The sequence below is a fragment of the Ixodes scapularis genome, unplaced genomic scaffold (genome assembly GCF_016920785.2).
Source record: "Ixodes scapularis isolate PalLabHiFi unplaced genomic scaffold, ASM1692078v2 ptg001080l_1__unscaffolded, whole genome shotgun sequence".
In the NCBI taxonomy this organism is placed as follows: Eukaryota; Metazoa; Arthropoda; class Arachnida; order Ixodida; family Ixodidae; genus Ixodes; species Ixodes scapularis.
The window spans coordinates 56,669-76,738 of record NW_024610096.1 but is presented as its reverse complement, the minus strand read 5'-3'; the positions used below and the strand labels follow the sequence as shown (position 1 = coordinate 76,738).

The 20,070-nt window shown below is 49.5% G+C and overlaps 3 protein-coding genes, 5 non-coding genes and 1 pseudogene across 8 annotated transcripts; all 9 read right to left on the bottom strand.

The window, feature by feature from the left end:
• Positions 1-294: 294 nt before the first annotated feature.
• On the bottom strand, positions 295-1,428 carry LOC121834292 (the record flags this gene model as incomplete). Its single annotated transcript, XM_042288067.1, has 1 exon — positions 295-1,428. A coding segment is annotated over one exon (1,134 nt), but the record flags the coding sequence as incomplete, so codon positions are not given.
• Positions 1,429-1,533: 105 nt separating this feature from the next.
• LOC115310017 lies at positions 1,534-12,238 on the bottom strand (annotated as a pseudogene).
• On the bottom strand, positions 1,646-1,717 carry Trnad-guc. The gene has a single exon. It is a non-coding gene; the product is annotated as a tRNA-Asp (tRNA).
• Positions 7,328-7,399, bottom strand: Trnad-guc. The gene has a single exon. It is a non-coding gene; the product is annotated as a tRNA-Asp (tRNA).
• A 219-nt stretch (positions 12,239-12,457) lies between the features above and the next one.
• Trnad-guc lies at positions 12,458-12,529 on the bottom strand. The gene has a single exon. It is a non-coding gene; the product is annotated as a tRNA-Asp (tRNA).
• Positions 12,530-12,739: 210 nt separating this feature from the next.
• Positions 12,740-14,714, bottom strand: LOC115310015. The gene has a single exon (XM_029968286.4). It carries the CDS (start codon positions 14,576-14,578, stop codon positions 12,812-12,814), a length of 1,767 nt encoding a protein of 588 aa, XP_029824146.4. The 5' UTR covers positions 14,579-14,714; the 3' UTR covers positions 12,740-12,811.
• A 100-nt stretch (positions 14,715-14,814) lies between these two features.
• On the bottom strand, positions 14,815-14,886 carry Trnad-auc. The gene has a single exon. It is a non-coding gene; the product is annotated as a tRNA-Asp (tRNA).
• Positions 14,887-14,975: 89 nt separating this feature from the next.
• Trnad-guc lies at positions 14,976-15,047 on the bottom strand. The gene has a single exon. It is a non-coding gene; the product is annotated as a tRNA-Asp (tRNA).
• A 2,881-nt stretch (positions 15,048-17,928) lies between these two features.
• LOC120847966 lies at positions 17,929-19,867 on the bottom strand. The gene has a single exon (XM_040219917.3). It carries the CDS (start codon positions 19,852-19,854, stop codon positions 18,610-18,612), a length of 1,245 nt encoding a protein of 414 aa, XP_040075851.2. The 5' UTR covers positions 19,855-19,867; the 3' UTR covers positions 17,929-18,609.
• Between the last annotated feature and the right edge of the window lie 203 nt (positions 19,868-20,070).

Genomic DNA, 20,070 nt, shown 5'->3' with positions numbered 1-20,070 from the left:
CGGCAGAAAAACCAACCGCGTGGGTGACACAAACTTCGTCCGACTGCAGAAAAGGCCTAAGCGCACTAGCAACCTGTTCCTCCTCAGCCATTTTAGTCTCTTGCACCGCTAAGAAATCGGGTTTCTCTTTAAGCAGCAAACGCTGCAATTGGTATTGTTTTTTCCTGGCGCTCAAACCTCGAACATTTAGCGATGCGACCGTTATTGCTGGTTGGAACGTACAAATCATGTGTTTTGCTGTAGCATTTGCCTTGGCATTCGGACGTCAGTCTTTGTAACCAGGCGTTAGCCGCCTTACTTGCTGTTGAGTCGCTTCCGGTCATCTGGGGTTAAGGTGGGCGTGGGCTGGAAACGCCCCTTCTTTGTCCTCTCCATCCAAGGGTTGGGCCTGGGTGTCATGCCCGGCGTCGATGGAGGGTTCTCGTCGAGACCACGCTTGATGGACTCGGTGGTTTCGTCCATAGTGTCGTGACCTTCGGAAGGCGCCTTCTCGAAAGTCGGGGGGGAGGCCTCGCGCGGGGCTACGGTCTTCTCCATTGGCGTCGCCGTGGGAGGGGGTGCCGCGCTGTCCGGTTCAGGAAAGCCACCAGCCACCTCCTTCTTCTTGTCCTTTACAGGCGAGACTTCAGTCGAGCCGTCCGCTCCAACAGGATGACTGCAGGGCTCACCAGACGGTGGAGCTTCGTCTTGTTGTCCCTGAGCGGAACGCTCAGCCTCGTCGATATCCATGGTCAGGGGCGAAAGGTCTTCCGCCGCCGCTCCACCAGTTACTCGGGCGTAGGTCTTTACGCACTCCTCCTTCTCGTGGCCGAAACGTGAGCACACCGAGCACTTAGGCACGCGGCAGTCGCGCCTGATGTGCCCGGCACGCTTACAGCGCAGGCAGACCGGCGCCCTCCCTGGGATTACGATAAGGACGTTCGCCCCCTGAAGCCGCAGCTGATGAGGCATTTCGTCGGGCGTGACGCCGCTCTTCAGCGTCATGCGCGCCAGCCGGGTAGTCGACTCGATGCCCTCGAATCCCTCGACGCGCCATTTCTCACGTGCGACTTCTATAACCTTGCCGTAGGGTTCCAAAAACTTGCTCACCGCGTCGTCGGTCACATGATACGGGACCCAATGGAGGCGTAGACGGACTTCCGTGCTGCTGGGGTCGATGACAACACATTTCAGGTCCTTCACCTTCAACTCTTTGCAGTCGATGAGCCGCTTCTTGGCTTCCGGCGTTCGCAGCGTGGCTAACCAGACGTGGTTCATCTGGAAAGCACCGAGCGCCACAATCTCGGACAGGACGGCGCACCGCTTCAGTTCTTGCCGGAAATCTTCAATACGATAGGGTCGGCCTCTCAAATCGCAGTGCAAAAGTACTGAATTTAAAATCGTTGCACCCGTTGGGATGGGAGGCAACACCACCTTGTAATCGTCGGCAGACGATGACGCAGCAAAAGTACCGCGGCCAACTGGGGCCGTTGTCGCAGCTCCGTTGGAGCCAGCCATCCTGCGACCGTTCTCGGCGAGTGCCAGAAGCAGAATTCATACTAACGAGGAGAGACGGGAATAGAGGGACGGGAACTCTACCCCCAGCATGGACTTTTCAATAAAGTAAAAAAAAAAAAAAAAAACTGGGGGTAAAAAAAAAATTATGCTCCCCGTCGGGGAATCGAACCCCGGTCTCCCGCGTGACAGGCGGGGATACTGACCACTATACTAACGAGGATTTTTTTTTCTTTATTCAGCGATTTGAAACAATAAAAACGACTACCCAGCACTTGTAGGCAGACGTACAATTAAAATTCTTTCATTTTCATCACATCATCAAATAGGTTTGCCCATTCCGGCAAACTCTCACTGTATTCATAGACACTCTTCACCTGGGTTACCAGTTCAATCAAAAATGCTCTTGCCCCTTTCGGTGGGTGCTCGGCATGTCTAACCGACATGCGAGATTTCCAGAGACTGAATATTGCTAGCAGCATAAAAAGATCATAGGGAACATTATCTTCACATTCAACAGCCAGAAAACGTATATTATAGGATGTTATGACAAATTCTTTCTTCAAAGTCCTCTTGAGAACATCCCATAGAAAAACAGCGTCCCAGCAGTACAAAAAGGAGTGCTCTACTGTCTCCGGGACTTTACATAGTGGGCAGTTAACGCCCCCAGGAACAGGCAAACCTCTTTCCCAAAGCCAGGTTTTTACCGGCAGCGTTTCAGAATGTAGGCGAAAGAAAAAAAGATTTTGCGGATGGAGGTATTCTCATCTTCTTAACTCGGCATAACACATCATTTCCAGGTCCGTTTTCATATAGTGAACGATAAACAGGTACAGGAAAAACACTTTCTAGTAGGTGTCGGTACAGGGTCCGCCTTTTAACGGTGGCCAAGTATTCCAAAGAGTACCGTACACTCAAAAAACGAAAGGCGGCAACTACTTCCTTAACAAACCCAACCATCTTTGCTGGGGAACCGATAACGGACGATACAAAAAATTCTGGCAAATGACTGGTAAGTTTCGTTTGAAACATGACTTGTAATAATGGGTGTCTCTGGTCTCTCATAAAAATAAAACGCGATACTAACTGCCTAAGAAACAAATGAGACAGCCCAAGACCGCCTTTGAGCGGACGAAGAAAAAGGTTATCTCGTCGCATCGGTTCTCCAGCACATTGCCAAATGAACAGCGCAAAAACTCTATGCATTTTTTGAATATTGCAGCGCGCACAGTATAGCACTTGCAAAACGTACCAAAGCTTCGCGGTTAAAAAAATATTACAAGCAGAAGCCCTGGTGAAAATAGACATGTTACGACCCCTCCATTTCCTCGTGCGTTCCTTCAAATCCTCTATCACACCTTCCCAGTAAGGCGAGCTCTTTTCCATGTGATCCAGAGGAGCTCCCAGGTATCTACCCGGGGAACATGTCCAATGAATCCCTTCAAAAAAAACCGGCGCATCGTCCCCCTGCCCGTACCATATCCCGAGACATTTATTTTTGTTAATACTAGCACCTGTAGCATCACAGAAACTTTTGCACAAATCTAAAACTTTTGAAATGCTAGTCTTGTCCTGACAGAAAAAAGCAACATCATCAGCATATGCCAGTACTTTCACTTCCACGTTCCCCATTGTGTACCCCTCAACGTGCTCGCTTCTGATAACACTTAGACAGAGCGGCTCAAGGTAGAGACAAAATAATAAAGAAGACATGGGACACCCCTGTCGCACAGAAGATAGGACATTAATCTTTTCTGACAAGGAATTGTTAATGACAAGACGCGTCGTACAACCTGAGTACGCCATCTTGACTCCTTCAAAAACAATGTTACCTACATTGGCTTTATTTAGAACCTCCCACAGCACCCGGTGGCATACTCTGTCAAACGCCTTTTCCAGGTCAATTTGAATCATCGCTACCTGGCTTCCCTCTGCTCGAGAGTTTTCGAGAATAGTCCTCGCGACATGAATGTTCGTTTGAATTGCCCTCCCTTTAATTCCACAGGTCTGATGGTCCCCAACTAACTGGCATATAACGTGCTGAAGTCGTCTCGCCAACACCTTCGCAAAGATCTTATAGTCTACGTTGCTCAACGCAATAGGACGGTAGCTCGATACCTTACGTCTCTGAGCTTCGTCTTTAGACTTGGGGATCAGTATCGTGTGCGATTGTAGGAACGAGGGCGGAAGCGCTTGACGTCGATAAGCCTCACGGATTACTTCGAAAAGGAAGACCGACAACTGGTCTCTGAAATGCTGATAGAATTCAGCGCAGAGGCCGTCTGGACCTGGCGTTTTATGAGCAGCGAGGCTCTCAATGGCTCGGTCAATCTCAGACTTTGTGATGGGTTGTTCCATCCAGTCCTTTGTTTCTGTGGATAGCTCAGGTGCTATCTGGAGAAGACCTTTCAAGGCGGCTGTTTCTTTCGGCTCACCTTTGTCTCCAAAGAGGTTCGTGTAATGTGCAACAAATGCTCTTTGAATGCCGTCTTTGTCATTGCAGATGACGCCTTCATGGTCCAAAACGGTTATCTCTTTGGCCAGCGCAAAGCATCTTTCATCCGCCAGTGCTCGCTTTGTGGGCTGTTCGCCGAGCAAAAACTTTTCCGCCCTCGCCCGCACAACCGCACCACGATACCGATTATTTTGAAAAAGTTGCAATTCACGCTTAACTACCTTCATCTCTTCAGCGTATCTACCAGGGCACTCGCTATCGTCTTTGAGAAGCGCGAGCAAGTACTGCTGCAAACCATTTTCTTCTTTCTTTGATACGTAGTTGGCGATGGACGACTTTTCTATAGCTAACAGTTTAACCTCCTCTTTAAATAATTCCCACTTCTCAGTGAAACTTAAGTATTTATTTTCGCCTAATTTATCTAAAATATTAATCACTCCATCAGTAAAGCTTTTATCCTTGAGGAGGTTGACATTAAATTTCCAGAGACCCCAGCTAAATTTTCGTGACGATTTACTTTTTTTTCCAACCGTTACGCCTACGAGACAGTGATCGCTGAAAAACACAGGTTTGACAGAGTATGCCACTGTAATAGGGCCTAATTCCGCGGACACATATATGCGATCTAATCGTGCATGCGATGACTGCTGAAAGTGTGTGAAACGAAGTTCCTCACGTTCGACGTGCATATCCGCAACGTCGGTCAACAAATACTCATCCAAAATATCTCTTAACAAGGTACTACTACTATCGCTAGGCGATTTCGCTGATGCCCTATCTCGGACATTACATACACAATTAAAATCTCCTAAAAAAATCATATATTTTTCGCAATTAATATATTCTGTTATCTGACGAAAAAAAAGCTCTCTCTCACAGTTTCTGTTTGGGGCGTAAATACACAATACACGCCACTGCAAACCCCCCAGCAAAAAGTCACAGAAAATCAGGCGACCCCCACTATCTGTAGTGACCTTAAGGTCAGTAAGCGCAATACGCTTCGAAAGAAACAAAAAACATCCCGCGGATGTACCGACAGCATGGCTGACACACACTTCGTACGCGCTTAAAAATGGTCTTAATGCGAGTGCAATTTGATCGTCCTCGTGCATTTTTGTTTCTTGGACGGCAAGGATATCGATGTTTTCCTCGTTTAAAAGCCTTTGCACCTGGTATTGTTTTTTTCTAGAGTTAAACCCTCGCACATTTAATGTGGCGCAACGAAAAGGTTGGTAACGTTCAGGTGTCATTTAAGAAAAAAGGCTTTTAAACGATCTTTTGCCAAAAGGAAAGGTTCACCCGTTTAAACCAGTTTTATAACTAAGCACATACGAAAGGGCCTGAGTGTCATTCACTCACAACGAGTCCTTGCGCTGGCGACCATCCGCGGGGATGCGGGGCTTGGGCGGTGCTCTTCGGTGCTTCTTGGGTCCCATGTGGTGCCAGGGCAGTTCGCCCCCGCCTTCGTCTTCGGGAGCGGTCTCGGCGAGAGCATCGTCCAGCTGCCGCTTGCCAGCCAGGATGGCTTCGGCATCCATGGCTTCCGTTGTTCTGCTGTCGTCTTCCTGGGGCTGCTGGTCGTCCCCGGCGTTGGCCCCGGACGTTACCGGACTCTCCGTCGTCCGGGAGGAGGGCTGGGTGGTGCTAGCCGCATTTCTCCCAGACTCAGCGGTCGACGCTAGTGGTAGGCGTTGCACTCGGGTGGATGCCTCGACCTGAGTGGCCGGGCGGACGTCCGGGCTCGTGTCCTTGGGATCTCCGGTGGGGGGTGTGATTCCTCCGGCCGCGTCTTCCGCCTCCGCCTCGTCCATTTGCAGGTCGCTCGTTTCGTCGTCCACCCGTTTTTGCGCTATGGTAGCGTAAGTGCGGACGCAGTCTGCACTCTCGTGGCCAAACCGGTGGCACTCCGTGCACCGGGGGACGTGGCAGTCTCTCCTGATGTGCCCCTTGCGTCGACAGCGGAGGCACAGAGGAGCTCGTCCGGGAACTAGCACGAGGACTTTGCACCCCTCGAGACGAATCTCATGAGGGATGTCATCCACCGTGACGCCGTCTTTTAGGGTCATCTGGACGACCTTCGTGTTGGTCTCGACGCCCTCGAAGCCCCTCTCGCGGAAGTGTTCCCGGCTGACGTCCGAGACCTTCCCTTAGCGCTCGAGTTCTCGACGTACCTGGCAACTGGACACGTCGTAAGGGACCCAGTGAAGCCGCAACTTGACCTCGGTGTTGGCGGGGTCAAGGACCAGGCACCGCCCACCTTTCACTCGCAGCTCCTTGGCGTCGAGTAGGCACTGCTTCGCTGCCAACGTGTGCATGCGAAGCATCCACACGTGGTTCATCTGGTGGGCACCCGCCGACGCCAACTCAGGAAGCACCTTCAAACGCAGAAGTTCCTCTCGAAAATCTTGAATGCGATACGGCCGGTTGCGGACGTCGCAATGTAAAAAAACAGAATTTTTAGCGATGTATCCGTTGGGCAGGGGTGGCAAAATAATCTTATAGTCAGCGGAGCCTTCAACATCAGATAAGCCACGGCCAGATACGGCCGCTGATACCGCTCCTTGGGAGCTCGTCATCGTGCGTCCGAACACTTCGGTGGTCGGCCACAGACTCCCCACTATACTAACGAGGAGAGACGGGAATAGCGGGACGGGAACTCTACCGCAGCATAAACTTTTTCAATAAAGTAAAAAAAAAACGGGGTAAAAAAAAAAATTATGCTCCCCGTCGGGGAATCGAACCCCGGTCTCCCGCGTGACAGGCGGGGATACTGACCACTATACTGACGAGGAGAGACGGGAATAGCGGGATGGGAACTCTACCGCAGCATGGACTTTTCAATATAGTAAAAAAAAAAAAATGTGGGGTAAAAAAAAATGATGCTCCCCGTCGGGGAATCGAACCCCGGTCTCCCGCGTGACAGGCGGGGATACTGACCACTATAGTAACGAGGAGAGACGGGAATAGCGGGATGGGAGCTCTACCGCAGCAGAAACTTTTCAATAAAGTAAAAAAAAAAAAAAATGTGGGGTAAAAAAAAAAAAAAAATGATGCTCCCCGTCGGGGAATCGAACCCCGGTCTCCCGCGTGACAGGCGGGGAAACTGACCACTATACTAACGAGGAGAGACGGGAATAGCGGGACGGGAACTTTACCGCAGCATAAACTTTTCAATTAAGTAAAAAAAAAAAAAAAACTGGGTAAAAAAAAAATGATGCTCCCCGTCGGGGAATCGAACCCCGGTCTCGCGCGTGACAGGCGGGGATACTGACCACTATACTAACGAGGAGAGACGGGAATAACGGGACGGGAACTCTAGCGCAGCATAAACTTTTCAATAAAGTAAAAAAAAAAACTGGGTAAAAAAGAAAAATGATGCTCCCCGTCGGGGAATCGAACCCCGGTCTCCCGCGTGACAGGCGGGTATACTGACCACTATACTAACAAGGATTTTTTTTTTTTTTTTATTTATTGCCTGCTTGGCATACCAAACAAATACATGCAACACACAGAACACCAATGTTAAAAAACGCCCGCCCTTCCCAGGACGGCGCAAATGGTCTAAAATGCCTTCAGGGCGACCAGAGTATCCATCACAGGCAGCCATTCAGGCTGCTCATTTTGGGCTTTGTACACTTCCCTGATGTACGCAACACTCTCAATAAAATAGTCCCTCACGGGACGTGCATCTGCGTCAGCGTGTCGCACGGCCATTCTTGTTCGCCACATACTGTGCAGGCTCAATACCATGAACATGTCATAGGGCACGCCCCCTTCACTGCCAACGGGGAGGAAACGAATGCCATACTCTGTTATTGGCAGATCCTTTTTCAGAGTTCGTTGTAAAATGTCCCAATGCAATACTGCATCCCAGCAGTCCAAGAAGATGTGGTTTATAGTTTCTGGTTTTCGACAGAACAAACAGTTAACTGACCAGGGAACAAATAGTCCTTTTTCCTCAAGCCAGGGTTTAACAGGGAGTGTGCCACTATGCAGTTGAAAAAAGAACGTTTTTACAGATGGCCTAACAGGCATTTTTTTTAGTCTTTTGAGAACATCTTTGCCAGGGCCAGCGCAATAAGAAGATCGGTAAAGATGCTCAGGCAACACCACATCTACCAAGTCTCTGTACAAACGTTTTCGCGATACAACACTCAGGTACTCCAATGAAAAACGCACCTTCAGGAACTGGAAGGCTCGGACAACTTCATGCAAAAAACCACGCATCCCAGGAGAATCAACCTTACTAGACGAGACAACAAAATCGGGTAATGCATGACAGAGGCGAACTTGCAATACAGTCCTCAAAAATAAATCCCTCTGATCACGCAAGAAAATAAAACGGGCCACAACCTGCCGAAGAAACAAAGGGGCTAATTCCAACCCCCCCACTTTGCACAGAGCGAAACAGGTTGGTACGACTAGTGCGTTCCCATCCAGATCCCCAAACGAAAACTGCAAAGACTCTATGCAATTTCTGAACGCTGGCCCTCGTCATCCAGAGGGCTTGAAGCACATACCAGACTTTAGCCACAATAAAAAGGTTACAAACTGTCGAGCGAGAAAACATTGACAAATCACGACCCCCCCACTTGAGTGTTTTCGCTCGGACCTCTTCGATTTCCTCTTTCCAATACTCCGTAGTGTCACGGTAATGCTCGAGTGGCACCCCGAGGTACTTTGCCGGTGAACGGGTCCATTGAATATTTTCGAGAACACGAGGTGCACTTTCCCACTGCCATGCCAAAATCCCACGCACTTACCCCAATTGACGACACTACCTGACAACTTACAAAATAAATTAGCCACCCTTACGACTTCTCTAACACTTTCTGTATCCTCACAGAAAACAGCAATATCATCCGCGTAGGCAAGAACCTTAACTTCACTCGACATCAACCGAAAGCCCCTTATCCGTTCATTATACAAAAGCTTTAAACAAAACGGTTCGAGGTAAACAGCAAACAACAGGGGTGATAACGGGCACCCCTGTCTGACCGACGACTGAACTTGAAAACTTTTACTAACTTCCCTATTAATAATAATGCTCGAAAAACAGTCCGTGTAAGACATCTTAACCCCCTCTAGAATTACCGAGCCAACATTGACGTGCTCTAAAATGCGGAAAAGAACATCATGCACAACGCGATCGAAAGCCTTTTCCAAGTCGAGTTGCAGCATGGCTACTCGCCCTTGAAATGCATCGCAACACTCTAAAATACTTCTCGCGACATGGATATTGGTGAAAATTGTTCGTCCCTTAATCCCACATGTTTGATGAGGCCCAACAATTGATGATATGACGCCTTGCAACCTTCTTGCTAAAACCTTCATGAACACTTTATAATCTACGTTGGTCAGACTTATAGGGCGGTAGGACTTCACCGATAAAAGCTTCGCTGGATCGTCAAACTTAGGAATTAAAACGATATGAGTTTTACGGAAAGACGGTGGCAGCTCTTTTTTGTCATACGCTTCCATTACCACGCGGTGTAAAGCCACAGCTACATCGCTTTTGAATGCTTTGTAAAAAGCAGCGCCTAAGCCGTCGGGCCCAGGCGACTTTCCAGGAGTTAGTTCGTCGATTGCCCGTTCAATTTCTTGCAGACTAATTGGTACCTCGAGACTCGCTTTAACTTCGGCATCTAACTTGGGCATGAGTGGTAGAAACTCGCGATCAAATCCTTCTTCTACACGCTTACTTTGCCCCAGAAGATCTTGATAATGTTCCACGAATGCGCGTTCAATTAGTTCTTTTTCGCGAGTCATGGAGGCGCCGTACTGTATTTCTATTATGTTATTTTGTGATGCGTATCTCTTTTCATCGCTAAGCGAGCGCTTGGTCGGTGTTTCACCCAACCACAGACGCTCGGCGCGGGCTCTTATCGCAGCTCCTTTGTATCTTTCTACATCAATAAGTTCCAGTTTGCTTTTAACTTGTTTAATTTCTTTTGTAAACTTTCCGGGTTGCGCGCTCTCCATGCTTAATACGAAATCTAGCTGACAGTGCAACTCTTTTTCTTTCTCTTTTTCTTGCCGGCGTAAAATACATGAGCTTTCGATCGCTCTTATTTTAACGTCATTCTTGAACTGCTCCCAAAGTTCAGCAAAGTTTCGCGTCCCAGACGCCAGCATTTGTCCAATGCGTTCTTTGATATCATTCGTAAAAGTTTTATCATTCAGAAGCTTATCATTAAATTTCCAAAGATCCCAGTTAAACCGTGATTTTACTTCTTTTCGCCCAATTGTAAAGAGGACTAAACTATGGTCACTAAAAGATACGTTCTTAACTTCATAGTTTTCACACAGTGGAACAAGACACGCAGAGACGTACGCCCTATCCAAGCGAGCGTGGCTGTCACGTTGAAAGTGCGTAAACTGGGGAGAATTACTATGGGTCAAGACACAGCCAATATCCTCTAAATTATTCTCTTGCACTACCAGGTTCAAAAATCGAGCACTCTGATCCCGAACAGGCTGCCTGCGCACTCTGTCTTCTGCTGCGCACACACAGTTAAAGTCACCCAACAAAATGACAAGTCTTTCGCATTTTATGTAATATTCAACACGTTCAAAGAACACTTTTCGTTCATATTCACGATTTGGCGCGTAAACACATATTGCCCGCCACTGTGAGCCAGAAAAGGAGAAATCACAAACAACTAAACGGCCTGTTTCGCATACTGTTACTGTCTCTTCAACAATACCCAACGAATTGCGCAGAAACAGAGCACAACCTCCTGACGTTCCAACAGAGTGACACACGCAGACATTGTATCGAGCTCTGAAAGGCTGCACCATGCGGTCCGTTTGCTCCACACTTTGAACCTTCGTTTCTTGGACGGCGACTATGTCTAGATCGTGTTCTAGAAAAAGGCGGCTGAGCTGGTACTGTCGTCGCCTTGCTCCCAGGCCCCGCACGTTCAACGTCGCGACGCGGAGAGGTATCGTAAGGTTCACTGCCATTTAAGAGTTAGAGCAAGCGGGTCGCATGGTGCTTACCTCGGGTCGCTGAGAACGGCGACAGACTCACAGTCTTGTAGCGTCGCTCGGTGCACCCACCCATGGGATCGCCGAACAACTCATTACATGCCTCGCCGTGAAGACGCGAAGCCGCCGTCCTGTCAGAGTCTCGTCGGTCTCCAGTTCGATAAGCGGTGCCTAGCCGAGCGCGGGCCCTCGCTGCTATGGGGGCGATATCACCGACGCACGTCTTTCCGGCGGAATGTTGGGCTTCGGCTTGACGGTTGCCCGGCGCACTGGAGCCGTTTTGGGGGGCGGCTCATCGGGGAGGGCCTCACCGGAGTTGGGTCTTTCGTCGACGCCTTCTTCACGAGCTCGCTTGGCGACAGCGCCGCTGGTGCCTGCCACCTCGACACTCATGGTTTCCGGCTTTTTGCAGGACGTCGTCGCTGGGACCGAACTTGCGGTCTTGGTGCCCTCCGCCGAAGGGGTGTCGCCTATTACTGGCTCTGCAGGTTGCAGGCGCTGCTCTCCTTCACCCTCAAAATCTTTCTTATCCCCCGCGGTACGGTCAGGGGGCGTTGCCCCTGGAAGTGGTCCACCAGCTTCGTCGCAGGCAGCTGCCTCGGACTCGGCCACGTCCATAAGATGTTCAGCCTCGTCCTCGTTTCCTAAGGGCCCCGTGACGGACGCGTAGGTCCTAACGCACTGGCTCTCGTCATGACCGAAGCGTCGACAGAGCACACAACGCGGTACACGACACTCCCGCCGTATGTGCCCCTTCCCCCGGCACCGAAGGCAGAGCGGTGCCCTGCCTGGGACGACCACCAGGACCAGGTCGCCGGCGACACGCAGTTGATGTGGGAGGGCGTCCACCGTGACTCCAGCCTTGAGCCTGAGTGACACCTAGCGCGTTGTTGAGCACACGCCCGCGGCCCGCCACTGGTCTCTGACGACTTCCGTAACCTTGCCATAGGGTGCCAGGGCCACTCGCACTTCATCGTCGGGAACGTGGTGCAGCAGCCAGTGTAACTTCAGGCGTGTGTCCTGGTTGCTCGGGTCGACCACGATACACCGGCGCCCCTTGACGGCCAGCTCGCCGGCGGCGAGCAGCTTCTTTTTTCCTTCGGCACTCTTGAGGGTAACCGCCCACACGTGATTGTATTGGTACGCCCCCATGGCGACCACCTCGGCGAACAGTGTCGCGCTGACAAGGGCCTCGCGAAAATGCTCCAGACGGTAGGGCCTTGCACTCACGTCGGCATGCAAAAAAACTGTATTCAAAACTGTAGTACCTGTTGGAAGTGGCGGCAGAATGACTTGGTATTCCTGGGCAACAGCGTCCGAGTTCCTGTTACCGCGGCCGGCGGCCGCTGAAACCGCTCCGGGGGAGCTCATGATTGACACGTCCGTACGCTGCGGCGGCCGGAAGTGGAATCCTATACTAACGAGGAGAGACAGGAATAGCGGGACGGGAACTCTACCCCCAGCATGGACTTTTCAATAAAGTAAAAACAAAACTGGGGGTAAAAAAAAAAAATTATGCTCCCCGTCGGGGAATCGAACCCCGGTCTCCCGCGTGACAGGCGGGGATACTGACCACTATACTAACGAGGAGAGACAGGAATAGCGGGACGGGAACTCTACCCCCAGCATGGACTTTTCAATAAAGTAAAAAAAAAAATGGGGGTAAAAAAAAAGTTATGCTCCCCGTCGGGGAATCGAACCCCGGTCTCCCGCGTGACAGGCGGGGATACTGACCACTATACTTTTTTTTTTTTTTTTACATAATACATAAACATTTTATTAAGGAATTATGAAAGGCATGTTTCTCAAGCATGGTTGCTACGATAGTTCTCTGCAGCTGATAGCATAATGATATTAACAGCTAGAGGAATGTCAGGCACTATTAAAGATTTTCCTTACAACATCGAGCGGGAACCGGCAGTCAGCACTGCTGTCTGAAACTCCCGCTTTCCGTTCAATGCCATGTTCCTCCAGCAGGTCAAGTCCAACAGCCGCCATGGACAATGACCCTGGAGGCGGACCATTGACCCTTATGGTCATGAGCTCTTCGGTCTGGTCCCCTTCAAGCAAGGACTGGGACTGCGCCTGAAGCACCTTGGAAGCAGGGCACAAGAGGCTTACAGAACTCAGAAGCGTGACAATGCCAGGGTAGAGGCCTCGAAAAGAGGAAACCATTCTCGGAGCAATATCATCAAAGTTCTCCCTCAGGTCCCTCACAAAGGAGTTCAGCACAGTGCGCTTATAAGAGCCCCACTCCTGGAAAACATCAATGTTTTCTAACAAGGAGTGCTGGTATTCTCTCGCTAGCATCTTCACTGAGTCAAAGCCAAATGCATCTAAGTCGCAGGTGTCGACCGGCCATGTCTTCGAGCCCAGAATGCTCAGGGTTTTTATGGTCCTGCTGGATCTCTGGACTATGTCATCGAGGATGTCAGACATCAAGCCACACACCCTCTCCATAGTGGAGACCAGGACTGCCTCATCCAAGTCGCATTTAATGGGCACCCCTTTGTACCTTCCAATGTCAAGCTGGAGTTCTTCACGCACTTCTTCTACTTTGGATCCACCGGTGGATGTGTGGTGTCGGATGGTGCACGAGACTCCCTCAAGCTCGTTGATCACCTGATAAGCAGGGATGCCCAGGTTGACCACTTTGCGAGTCCAGTCATGCAGACAACGGAACAGTTCGAGGTAAAAAGCAAGGTTAACAATGAAGGTGGTCGACTTGAGTGTTTCCAGAATAAATGAAATCACCTGACGGTCATCCTCCACCAGCGAGTCGACCAGTATTTTGTTCAATTTGGTGACTATGTCGAGCCAGTGGTTATGTATAGTGTCCAATGTCTTGTAGTTAAAGAATGTGTACGTCGAGCACTCCGAGCCATGAAACATGATGTCACCGAGGTTGAGATCATCTGCAAGGGCAAGGTTTTTGAGCATGTTACACAAGTTTGCAATGATGGAAACATGAGGGTCATCCACCATTGATTTCTGGAGAGCATAACCCAACATGGACTCTAACTTGTAGATAACACAGTGGAACTCAAGTAAGTCATTCACCCTGTCCCTCTTACTGTGTAAGATGGCATCAATTTCATTGCAGTGAAAGCAGTCTCTGTCTACAGTCACTGAGACCAGTTTGCAGGAATCTACGATGGAAAGCTTTTCAAGCTTATTGTTGAGAACATCTGCAAATGTGCATGGCAATCCCCGCTTATACGAAACAAGATACCTAATCATTAGCTGGTTATTTTTTATGAATGTAACATAGACCGCATCTTCAAAGTCTCGACATCGAACAAATACTAGCCCATAGTAATAAGCTGCACTAAGGTCTTTCCCAAGCTCCCGAGTAAGATACCTGTCAAACAACACAGCCCCGTCCAAAACAATGTTACAAAAGTTTTCTTGGCAGAAGGAGATCACTTGGTCATGTTCATTCCTCAAAGCAACCATCTCTGGTAGTTCACTTGCCGACTTGTTGGTCTTGAGCACTTCATAAACGCATCGAAGCAGTTTGCTCAAGTTGACTTTTGGATGAGTACATGAAGCTGCTGGAGTATGCTGTGTTCCCTCGTTAGAATGGTCGCCACAACCTAAAGCAAATGAGTAGGAGTGATCCCTTGCTTCTTCTTCCATCCTTTGACAAACACTAGGAATAGCACAAGTGTGGTGCTCCGAAATTGAAGTAACTCTGTCGTGAAGTCATGAAATGTGCGTACGCCGCGTACGCGCCCTTCTGCCGCTCATTACTTGGATTATACTGACCACTATACTAACGAGGAGAGACGGGAATAGCGGGACGGAAACTCTACCGCAGCATGGACTTTTCAATAAAGTAAAACAAAAAAACTGTGTGTTAAAAAAAAAATATGCTCCCCGTCGGGGAATCGAACCCCGGTCTCCCGCGTGATAGGCGGGGATACTGACCACTATACTAACGAGGATAGACGGGAATGGCGGGACGGAAACTCTAGCGCAATATGGACTTTTCAATAAAGTAAAACAAAAAACTGGGTGTAAAAAAAAAATCACGCTCCCCGTCGGGGAATCGAACCCCGGTCTCCCGCGTGACAGGCGGGGATACTGACCACTATACTAACGAGGATTTTTTTTTTTTATTTCTTTATTGCAGGAGGAATGCAAAAACGGTCATGTCACTTTAAAAAAAATACTCTGCAAGCCTTATTGCAGGGTACATTAAAATCCTCGCATTTCGAGGAGCGGTTTACAAATTTCTAGCCACTCGGGTTTCGTTTTACGGTTTGAAAAAACACTTTCCACTTGCTTAACAAGGCTGAAAAAATAATGATGCACTTCTTTCACACTAGGGTCGGCATGACGGACCGCCATGCGCGACCTCCAAATACTGCACAAACCCAACAACATAATCATATCAAAAGGTATGCCATCATCGTTACTCACATTCAAGAAACGTATAACTGATTGGCTAATGCACAGTTGTTTCTTCAACGTGCGCTGGAGCACGTCCCAAAAAAATACCGCATCCCAGCAAAAAATGAAAACGTGCTCGATAGTCTCAGGTTTCTTACATAAAATACAGTCTACCGACCAGGGAACATCAATACCCTTTCCTTGAAGCCACACCTTAACGGGCAGTGTATTGGAATGCAGTTTAAAAAAGAACGTTTTAACGGAAGGGGGAACGCACATATTCTTCACTCGCTTGAGCACATCTTGGCCCCCGCTACAGACTACAGTTCTATACAACGGGTTTGGAAACAAACTTATCAATAACTCGCGTGTAAGTGTTTTCTTGCTAACAGCAGACAAATACTCAAAAGAAAAACGGGCAGACAAAAATAACACTGCGTCTACCACCTCCTTTTGATATCCCACTAATCTCTTAAGTTCGCCGCCATGGGACGAAACGAGAAAAGATGGCAAATGAGGAGACAATTTGGTTTGTATAAATGTACGTATGAAAGGATGCTCTTGGTCTCGTAGAAAAAAGAATCGGGACACAATCTGTTTGCAAAACAAATGTGAGAGACCGAGACCACCGTGACGAATCCGATGGAAAAGATTGTCTCTCCTCATCGGCTCCCACTTTGAATTCCAAATAAACGTGGCAAAAACACGGTGAAATTTCTGCACATTCAAGCGAGCACAATGAATGGCCTGCATCACGTACCATAATTTTGCAATGAGAAAAATATTACATACTGTCGCTCTGGCAAATATGGACAGCTCACGCTGCTTCCAACGGGAAGCGCGTCTGTCCAGGTCGGCGGCGACTCCCGACCAATAGGATTTGCTTTGCCTGTAACATTTTAGTGGCACACCGAGGTAAGTGCACGGCACACGGTCCCAACACACCCCTTCAAACACCGAAGGGGTTGTGGCCCACTCTCCGTGCCAAAACCCACGGCACTTGCTCAAATTTATGGCTGCCCCTGTAGCCTTACAGAAGTCTCTTGCCAACTTCACAGCCGCGCTAATACTTGGCTTATCGCTACAAAAAACCGCGACATCATCTGCATAGCTCATGACTTTTATCTCCTCATTTTCCATCCGGAATCCGTGACATTGATTACTGTTCTGAACACTTAAACAAAAAAGTTCCAAATAGAGGTTAAACAATAACGGCGACAAGGGACATCCTTGTCTTACGGATGTTCGCACACGTATCGGTTCAGTCAATTCCCTGTTCACAATGAGCCTAGTGGTACACTCTTGGTACGCCATTTTAACCCCGTCCAAAATACGCTCGCCCACATTCACGTGCTTTAAAACATCAAAAAGGACATCGTGCTTAACACGATCGAAAGCCTTATCTAGGTCCAGTTGAAGCATGGCAACTTGGCCCATGCCATCGTCACATGCCTCCAAAACAGTTCGGGCAACGTGCACATTCGTCAAAATAGATCGACCCTGTATTCCACAGGTCTGATGATCTCCAATGAGCTGGCAGGCAACACTCTGGAACCTCCTCGCTAGGATTTTAGCAAAAATCTTGTAATCTACATTACACAGAGTTATCGGGCGGAAACCAGTGACTTGACGTAGTTTCGCAACGTCATCGCTTTTGGGAATTAACACAGTGTATGTACGTGAAAAAGACGGCGGCAGTACTTTCCTTTCGTATGCTTTACAAATGACTTCTAAAAAAAGCGGAGCGATTACGCTTTTGTATTTCTTATAAAATTCGGCGCATAGCCCGTCCGGTCCTGGCGTTTTCGAGCTCGGCAAATCGTCTATTGCTCGCTCAACCTCTTGAAAAGTGATCGGCTCTGTGAGGTTTTCCTTCTCCTCTTCCGTTAGTTGCGGCAGGGACTCTAGAAGTTTTCCACACATAGGGTCCTGCCTTCCTTTAACTTGGGTTTCGAAAACTTGCCTATAGTGTGCGACAAAAGCCTGCTCAATACTACTTGGGCTCGTGTTAATCACTCCGTTGTACTCGATTTCGCCAATTTCGTTGCGAAGCGCGAACCTTTTCTCATCCGCCAAAGACCGTTTAGTAGGCTGTTCTCCCATCAAGTACTTCTCTGATCGAGCCCGAACAATGGCTCCGCGGTAACGCTCTTGATGAAAATGCGTCAGGCGTTGCTTAACCGTTTCCAAATCTTTAAGAGCTGTGCCGGGTCGCTCACACTCAGCTCTTGACAGAGCTTGCAAATCTTCGATTAAACCACGTTCGTCGCAACGCGCCTCGTACGCTAAAATCGACGACCTTTCGATAGCGAGCATCTTCACTTCCTGTTTGATGAGCTCCCACGTCTCGAATATATCGTCCCTTGCGGTTTTAAAAAATGTTTTGAAGACGTTATCTACCGCTGCAAGAAAACTTTCATCATCAAGCAGTTTTGTGTTAAGCTTCCACAGCTTCCAGTTAAACTTGGCCTTCGGCGGCGCTTTTTCGCCGATCGTTGTCGAAATCATGCAATGATCCGAAAAAAACACAGGTGTGACGCGATACTTTAACACTGCTGCCGCGGAGGCCGATACGTATACTCTATCGAGGCGCGCATGAGACGACGCTTGGAAATGGGTGAAACGAATCTCGCTCGTTTCGTTCGTCACCGTTCCGGCGTCAACCAAGTCAAAGTCTTCAACCAGTTCGCTTAAAACTTGCGCACTCTTGTCACTGCTCCGCCTCAGGGGCGTTCTGTCTGCTGCCCTTACAACGCAGTTAAAATCGCCCAACAACACAATCGTTTTATCACAATCTAGAAAACGGCGTAAGCCAATAAAAAAGGAAACACGGTCTTTAACCGTACTAGGCGCATACACACAAACAATTCGCCACTGAAAAGACGCTAAAGAAAAATCGCACATGATGAACCGCCCTTCCGTGTCGGTGGTTACAGCTAACTCCGACAAGGGCAGGGACTTTTTAAGAAAAAGAAAACATCCGGCAGAGAAACCAACCGCGTGGGTGACACAAACTTCGTACGACTGCAGAAAAGGCCTAAGCGCACTAGCAACCTGTTCCTCCTCAGCCATTTTAGTCTCTTGCACCGCTAAGAAATCGGGTTTCTCTTTAAGCAGCAAACGCTGCAATTGGTATTGTTTTTTCCTGGCGCTCAAACCTCGAACATTTAGCGATGCGACCGTTATTGCTGGTTGGAACGTACAAATCATGCGTTTTGCTGTAGCACTTGCCTTGGCATTCGGACGTCAGTCTTTGTAACCAGGCGTTAGCCGCCTTACTTGCTGTTGAGTCGCCTCCGGTCATCTGGGGTTAAGGTGGGCGTGGGCTGGAAACGCCCCTTCTTTGTCCTCTCCATCCAAGGGTTGGGCCTGGGTGTCATGCCCGGCGTCGATGGAGGGTTCTCGTCGAGACCACGCTTGATGGACTCGGTGGTTTCGTCCATAGTGTCGTGACCTTCGGAAGGCGCCTTCTCGAAAGTCGGGGGGGAGGCCCCGCGCGGGGCTACGGTCTTCTCCATTGGCGTCGCCGAGGGAGGGAGTGCCGCGCTGTCCGGTTCAGGAAAGCCACCAGCCACCTCCTTCTTCTTGTCCTTTACAGGCGAGACTTCAGTCGAGCCGTCCGCTCCAACAGGATGACTGCAGGGCTCACCAGACGGTGGAGCTTCGTCTTGTTGTCCCTCAGCGGAGCGCTCAGCCTCGTCGATATCCATGGTCAGGGGCGAAAGGTCTTCCGCCGCCGCTCCACCAGTTACTCGGGCGTAGGTCTTTACGCACTCCTCCTTCTCGTGGCCGAAACGTGAGCACACCGAGCACTTAGGCACGCGGCAGTCGCGCCTGATGTGCCCGGCACGCTTACAGCGCAGGCAGACCGGCGCCCTCCCTGGGATTACGATAAGGACGTTCGCCCCCTGAAGCCGCAGCTGATGAGGCATTCCGTCGGGCGTGACGCCGCTCTTCAGCGTCATGCGCGCCACCCGGGTAGTCGACTCGATGCCCTCGAATCCCTCGACGCGCCATTTCTCACGTGCGACTTCTATAACCTTGCCGTAGGGTTCCAAAAACTTGCTCACCGCGTCGTCGGTCACATGATACGGGACCCAATGGAGGCGTAGACGAACTTCTGTGCTGCTGGGGTCGATGACAACACATTTCAGGTCCTTCACGTTCAACTCTTTGCAGTCGATGAGCCGCTTCTTGGCTTCCGGCGTTCGCAGCGTGGCTAACCAGACATGGTTCATCTGGAAAGCACCGAGCGCCACAATCTCGGACAGGACGGCGCACCGCTTCAATTCTTGCCGGAAATCTTCAATACGATAAGGGCAGCCTCTCAAATCGCAGTGCAAAAGTACTGAATTCAAAATAGTTGCACCTATTGGGATGGGAGGCAACACCACCTTGTAGTCGTCGGCAGACGATGACGCAGCAAAAGTACCGCGGCCAACTGGGGCCGTTGTCGCAGCTCCGTTGGAGCCAGCCATCCTGCGACCGTTCTCGGCGAGTGCCAGAAGCAGAATCTTCATACTAACGAGGATTTATATTTTTCTTTATTGCCTGTTTTTACATTTGTACAATAGCATATATACAAAGGAGGGATTAAAAACACGTCAGCCGTAACTTGGCTGCCGTGGTGTCATTAAAATTCTTTTAGACAAACCAAACCATCAAGAATGGGCAACCAATCCGGCGGTTCGGGCTGAGCCCGGAACACTTCACGCATGCCGGCAACACTTTCAATA

Excerpts from the sequence above, each read along its gene's own strand:
- LOC120847966 (XM_040219917.3), bottom strand. The coding sequence starts at position 19,854 with ATGAAGATTCTGCTTCTGGCACTCGCCGAGAACGGTCGCAGGATGGCT.
- LOC115310015 (XM_029968286.4), bottom strand. The coding sequence starts at position 14,578 with ATGGAAGAAGAAGCAAGGGATCACTCCTACTCATTTGCTTTAGGTTGT.